Genomic DNA, 7,500 nt, shown 5'->3' with positions numbered 1-7,500 from the left:
ACACACACACACACACACACACACACACACACACACACACACACCTGTTTGTTTGTCTTGCTCTCATTCATCAAATTAAGTTTACAATTATTTTAACGAATGATTCATTCATCCACTTTTTTTATTTCCACCTCTTCTCGTTCCTCCTCAACTCACCTCCTTCCTCCTCTCCTCTCTCTTGTTTCCTCCTTTCCTCTCATGTATCCTCCTCCCGTTTCTTTCCTCATCTCCTCACCTGTCTTGTTTTTGCTCTTTACTTCTCTCCTGTTGTTTCCTTCTCTTTTAATTTTTCACCTCCTACATCCTATCCTGCTTTACTTGTCTCCTCTCCTGTTGTCTCCTCTGCTTTTTTTCCATTTTTCCTCCAATGTGTCTTTCTTTCCTTTCCTATTATTTCCTTTTTTCTTCCTTTCTCTCCTCTCATTTCCTCTCTCCTTCTCTTCTTCCTGGCTCAGTCTCTACTATCCTTACCTCCTTCCTACTTCCTTGCCTGTAATTGTCTTCTACCCTCTCCTGATTAAGTTTCCACCTTGCTTCCTCCTCTTCTCTCCTCTCCTGTTCCCTTCCCTCCTATTCTCTCGTTACCTACTCTCCTGTTTCCTTTCCTGTCCTCTCTCCGGCAGCAGACTGTGTATTCATTATTTAAAACAACAATATAAATGAATCAAAAATAGAATTGAAGAAAAATTGAAGGCAGAAAAAAGTGAAACTGCTAATTAAAGACAAATAAACAAATCAGGAAAACAAAGTAAAGTAAAGAAGCAGAAAAACCAGAGAAGAAGAAGCAGACGGAGCAGTTGAGTTAGTGTTTACTCTGCGGCCGCTAAATGAATTCAAGATGGCGTCTGGTCTCGCCAGGAGCCACAACATCAAAGAGTTAGACAGCCAGTGAAGGCAGCGCTCTCCCTCACCACTAATGACACGAGGAACTGTAGGGCCTTCACATGTATCTCAGAGCAGAGTGTGTGTGAGTGTGCTAACAACACATTGTGTGAGTAGTGTGTGTGTGTATATCAGCTGGTCAGAATTGAACATGTTCTGTCCATTCTATTAGATGGCCAACTCAACATTTAAGATACGTAATACATACAATTAAATTAAGTTCCATTACATTAAATACAAAATAAAAATAATATAGAAGAATATGTAATAAAATCTACAACGCACTTAACATGGTTTGGTTTAATAAAATATAATTGCTTTTCTGAGTTTGTATCTTCATGGTGCATTTCACATAATTGTACTAATTTGAGTTTTCTTTTCTTTCCCTTGAGCTCTCCATTAACCCCACTTTCAGTTATTTCACTTGGGAATATTTATTGTTCTGAACATGATAATCAGGCGGAATTGTTTTTTACATTCACTTAAATCCTTCAGCATGATTTACAGGAAGTATAGTAGTTGATCAAAGCTGCATTACAAAGTTATAATTTCTGTACTGGCATTATAAAAACCTTTAGAACTGTGTCCATCTCGTTCTTATTTGCCATTTTTCTGCCATGACCTCACAAGTCAGAGAAGGTGGGGGCAAAAGCAAACGCCAGGAGTCAGGCTGTGAGTAAATGGCAACACTGGGCTTTCTGGCTTCTTATTTGAGCATTTTAAGAACCAACAGAAAGATATTTTCAAAGACTGTTTCGACTCATCTGAACCTAAAACAAGCAAGGAGCAAAAACACACACTTTGCTATGACCTGGTCAATTTAGAGAGAACAAGCAGGACTTCTACTTAGAACCAGAATTCAAGTGTGTGGAGAGACATGATATAACAGTGTGGCCCTGTGTGTGTGTGTGTGTGTGTGTGTGTGTGTGTGTGTGTGTGTGTGTGTGTGTGTGTGTGTGTGTGTGTGTGTGTGTGTGTGTGTGTGTGTGTGTGTGTGTGTGTGTGTGTGTGTGTGTGTGTGTGTGTGTGTGTGTTGCAGCCTTTTATATCTCCTTTCCCAGGAAATTGAGTAGGCTGTTCTCATCACACACACACACACACACACACACACACACACACACACACACACACACACACACACACACACACACACACACACACACACACACACACACACACAGGATATATTCAGTGATGGAGAAATATGGAGGCTCATAGTGGACATAATGTGGCTTCATAATATCCCCCCTGACACAGGAAATAGCCAAAGGTCTGGGACTGAGTTAGTGCATGTGTGTGTGTGTGTGTGTGTCTGTCTGTGAGGAGAAATACCCATCAGAGGAAGGAAATAATGAATCGCACTGCAGCTTTTCAGAGAACTGAGGGATCAATAACTTTAAGTCATTTCAATATTGTAAGTCAAATTTATTATAAATCAAAGAAAAAGTTGAATTTTTTTCTTACGATTCAAACTTAATTTTCTGACATTGTTGCTTTTATATATAATACACAAAATAAATAAAAATAATACATGTATCTGCCCCTTTTGAATTTATAGAAAAAGCTATTATTATTCCAAATCTATTTTAAACGTTACATGTGTTCATGCAGATTCCCACCTCAATGTGTGTCAGTGTGTGTGTGTGTGTGTCTGTATGCTTTCCCCATCTGTGCAAGTGAGTAACAAGGCGGTGTGTGTCGACACACGTGAGAACCGTCACAAGTGTGTGTTCACGTAGTGTGTGTTCACGTAGTGTGTGTGATACGTGTGTGTGGGTGTGTAATTGTGTGCAGATTTTCAGGCCAGAGAACAAAAAAAAATCTCCACAGGTGACGGTTCTTTACGAGTCTCTTCCACACTCGTTTTATTAGCCTCCCATTTTCCTTTCAACCACCAGCACTTTTTTTAAATGCTTCTTCTGGCAAAGTCACCATTCCACCATCCCCCTTCTTCTTTTCACCAATATCCTTTGATTTAATTACTGCCACATGCTGCCGACTGCCAGCGATCGTTAGCGAGAGAACCGCCCCAACAGAGTCACTCCTGACACGCCGAACAGGCAAATACGCGGGAAAACACACACAAAAACAACACAGTGAGGACTGGTTATGAGCAAGCACAAAAAAAGAAGCACAAAAAGCTCCTTACAACTTGATCCTAATGTTCTTTATTTTAATTTACATCAACAAAACAAATGACTTAGGAACAGAAGTTGTGGGTCAACTAAATTAGCAACCAATGCTAAATGCAGCAAAACAACAATATCCAATATTTCGTTTTCTACTTCCTTCAAGATACAGTATGTATTCAGAATAGGGGTGTAACGGTATCCGTATTCGTCCCGTACCGTCACGGTTCGGACGTCACGGTTCGGCACATGCAGTCACACGGCGAATACGCCTTTTTTTACGAGTGGGAAAAAAGTCTGTCACTCAGGGCAATATTACACTATATATAATCCAGGGGGCGGTATTGCGCCTAAAAGCCAGCCGCCCGTAAATAACAAATGAAGAACAAGAACAAAACAAAACAAAACGAACACAAGAAGAAAAGTTAGTATCTATGGCGAGTTCACACAACACACAGGAGCTAGAAGACCCACCTGCTTCTTTTAAATCAGGTGTGTGGGAACATTTCGGGTTCCCTGTGGACTACAACAATGATGGGGTGCGAGTTGTGGATCGGACGAGGACGGTGTGTCGGCGTTGTTCGATAGCGGTGCGGTATGCTGGTACCTTTTTGTTTGACATCAGCCATTATCAATAATATGGCCATCTGAGTGTTACTGTTACTGTGGTTTGTTTTTAACTGTGTAATACAGTTAATGATTCAAAATGTTAGAGTTCCTTATTTTCATACCAAAACTTGCACTACTGTTAAAAATAAATAACAGCAAAAAAAATTATGCATTTGGGACTTTTTTTTGCTTTTCCTTGTTGTACCGAACCCGTACCGAACCGTGACCCCCAAACCGAGGTATGAACCGAACCGTGACTTCTGTGAACCGTTACACCCCTAATTCAGAAGATGAAATAGTTGTCGGTTATTTGGGATTTCTGCTTGAATATTGTTGTTTTTGAGCTCAAAGATATGGAAATTGGAGTTGACCCGAGCGTTACCTTCGAAACACACTCGTAAACACACAAATATGCAAGCACATTGAGAAATCTGGATCTAAAGATTTTTATACCCAAACAATCTTTTTATCCAATATGTCTTTTCCTATTGTTCTTGAAACTGAGGAGGACGAACACAAAATAATGTGTGTCCCAAAGGAGAGTTGTGTACTCTGTCCTTCTGCCACTTTCGTTGTGTTGTGATGTTTGAGGTCAAAGGTTTAAACCCCTGAAGCTGATGAAGATCCAGCGTATTGCAGACACAATGGAAAACCAGAGGCTGGGTTGATCACTAATTCGAACCTACACCATGCACTGAAAGCGACTGATAAATAAATAAAGAGAGTAAGAAAGATTGTTCTTTGTAGCAGGAGACAACAGGAAGTTAGACAAGAAGAAGAGAGGCGACAAGAGAAAACACCCGGCAGAGGTAAAGAGTTGGTGTTGAGCCAGTTGGCTGTCTGACAGCTCATTAAGTGCTTTATAAATAATGAATTGATGTAGTAATTAACAAGACTCTCAAACTTTCAGTGCGACAGAGAGAGAGAATATTTGTGTGGGAGCCCGTCAAAGATTCTCACACACACACACACACACACACACACACACACACACACACACACACACACACACACACACACACACACACTGTCCGACAAAATGAATCCACTGTATTTATGAAGATCGTGGAAATTCTACATTACCCGTTACTGTTTTGCTCAAGGGCGCTATAGACTTGGTTGCACACCAAAAGATTGACGGCAAGGTTCAAGTTGAAATTATTTTGAACTTTGAGTGGAGATGGAAAGGATAGAGAACGCTTCTATGTATCTGGCCTATTATTTGGATTTTTATTATTTTCTTTTGCCTTTAACAGTCCAAATATCAGGCGTTACATAATCCAGTTCCACCCTCATTTGAATCGCAAACAATGACTTACAGAGAACTGACCCTTGAACCCTGATCATGTCTTCCAATTTTTGAAAATCTAGCAAATCTAACAAAGTGAATCAGCCCATATTTGACTTTTCCTGTGTAGTTTACTGGGGATTACAAGGTCAATGTTTCTATAGGTGAAAAGTAATAGAAGTATCTGTTAGTGATTTGGATCATGTTATGGGTTCTTCCTTGGTCCATGCTACACTCTTCCACTAAGAAAATCCATTTTCCGTTAGCCTGCTCAAAAACAGACAAGGAAACCATCATGCCAAACTGAAAACATTATCTTCTTTGATGAGGTATTAAAACATCTACAGAAAGAAAATTGGTAATCCAGTGGGTCCACAATAAACAAAGCAATGCTTACTTAGCTGTTTGAGCAGTTCAACCAACGTCCTTTCCAGACTGATTGATTAGACCGATTTCAAAGGCATTCATTTAATCGTTCACATAAAAAAGTATTTTTGCCTTCATCTTGAGCCCTCGTGACCTCTTTGAGGACTACGACCCCCAGTTTGTGAGCCACTGTTCTAAGAACCGGAGCCAGGATTTATAACTACAAAGGCAAATAAATCCAAAGAAAAATCACCTGCTGGTATTCATCATGTGAAAAAGATGTAGAAGAAGAAGAAAATTCCCCAAAAAACCACAATGAGAGGCAGATAAGGAGAGCGGCGAGCATTATGATTGGTTGTTTGTTGCCACCATGACACATACACTCGTCACACACACAAATACAAACGTGTTCTCTCAGATGGCATGGTGGCAGCCGGCCCGACAGCCAATCAAAACACCCGTTGCAGGGCAAGCGGCCAATGAGACCTCTGCTCTCTGCGGCAGCCAAGCTGTCAGGGTGAGAACAAGAGTGTAGGAGGCGTGTGTGTGTGTGTGTCTGTAGTTGTGTGTAAGTGTGTATGAGTAAACTGCTCGCACACATCTTGAACGATTAAAAATGTTGGATAGATATTTAGAAATGTTTTTTTTAACTTTTCAAATAGCAAAACAATGATAGTTTTAAAAGATTATTTTTTGTCATTTCTGTTTTTATTTATCTGATTTAAAAATGACTCCTACATTTTGATCACAATATAATCTGTATAAATGAATGGTTAGGCAGTTATATATTTTTCCCTAAAAAATGTATGGACTTTTTCTGTTTGATCTTTTGCAACTTGGCAGTCGTCCACACTCAACCGGTTCTCCCAAATGAAGCTTCATAAATAAATAATCACTGTGTAAATAAATTAAACTGATGACACATACAGTCATGATGAAGGTCATGAGCCGAACACGTTAGCGTCACCTTGAATACACAGGGCATCCGGCCCGCTGAGCTGCAGTAAACAAGTAACTCTGCTGTAAAACACTGACAGATGGGGGGAAAGAGAAGACAAATAAGCCTTTGGAAGTTTATATTGTCAACAAGTCTGACTGTGTTGTGGTGAAATATGATGTTAGTAGGTAGATGGGTCTTGCGTGTATTCACCATATACCCCCTGGTCTAAGATGGCTGCCGTGGCATTTGATTCAGATTTGTAGGACTCAGAAAGTTGAAGCCGTACAACACGGCCGACGTCACCACAATGCTGGGTCGCAGGGACCCCGTTGCTAAGGCAACACGCCGGCAGGCACCTAAACCGAGCCAAAAGCTAAGATGGCTGCCGTGCCATGTTAATTATTGAAGAGGGTGCAGACGGAGAGTGGGGAGCAGCGAGCACTGCTGCCGGTTGGAGGCTGGGTCACAGTTAACCCGTTTCCAAGGCGATGCAAGCTGGTCGGGTCTCAATCATCACAGCAACGTAACGTAGCAACCGGAGCATCCCGTACACGCGCTAAAACAAAACCCCAAATACTAAGATGGCCGCCACAGGAAGTGAGTGACTATTCATGCTACATATCATTTCTTCACTGGATTTATCTGATTACATTAAACATAATTTATTATATTATAAAACTAAAAAGATCTTAAAACCAAACTGTAATTTATCAAAAAAAGTTTACATTTAATGCTTTTAAAATGTATAACCCAAAACGAAACTTTACTTAATTGGATAGTACCACATTGCAGTGTTTTGGATTAAAAAATATGATTAGATATCATCAGATTTATTAGAAAGTCATAGCTATTAATTCTTTTTTAAATATCATTCAAAAATGTATGCAAAGGCACATTTAAATCCTATGTTGAAATACTAAATGGTAACTAACATGTTTTTTGTATGAACTTTTTAAGCATTGTCATATAAAAATATCTGAGCAAGCTACTAATGTTTGGTTTTGGGGTCAGAGCCATTGTCAGTTTTAATCAGTCACATAATAACATGTCCGGCTCAGAGTCAGCTTTAAAATCAGTAAAAATACACATTTTTTCATTATTGTTTTCCAGTAAAAGCGGAGTACAGCCAAATTTAAAGAGAGGGGTTTAAAGCATTAAACGCATACATTAACACACTTAATCCTTATCTTCCTCATTTTGGCTTGCAGGGATTTTAACCCCTTGACCTCTTCCTGTTGAGAGAGGCGGTGCAGCCATTAGACAGATCTGGCCGTTCCATTACATCA

General features: G+C 39.9%; 1 protein-coding gene across 2 annotated transcripts in view; it reads right to left on the bottom strand.

The window, feature by feature from the left end:
- Positions 1–5,652, bottom strand: part of LOC117542915 (transcription factor 4-like) — a 52,528-nt gene extending 46,876 nt beyond the window's left edge. Inside the window, exon 1 of one of the 2 annotated variants that reach the window (XM_034210793.1) lies at positions 5,528–5,652. In XM_034210793.1, coding sequence (XP_034066684.1) covers positions 5,528–5,620 — 93 coding nt within the window. In that variant the 5' untranslated portion in view covers positions 5,621–5,652. Of the gene's footprint in view, positions 1–5,305 lie in introns of both variants that reach the window. The other variant, XM_034210794.1, reaches the window with a different exon arrangement.
- Positions 5,653–7,500: the final 1,848 nt, after the last annotated feature.

Source organism: Gymnodraco acuticeps, unplaced genomic scaffold, assembly GCF_902827175.1.
Source record: "Gymnodraco acuticeps unplaced genomic scaffold, fGymAcu1.1, whole genome shotgun sequence".
Lineage (NCBI taxonomy): Eukaryota > Metazoa > Chordata > Actinopteri > Perciformes > Bathydraconidae > Gymnodraco > Gymnodraco acuticeps.
Note: the sequence above shows the minus strand (reverse complement) of the source record. Positions and strands in the feature narration are given on the sequence as shown.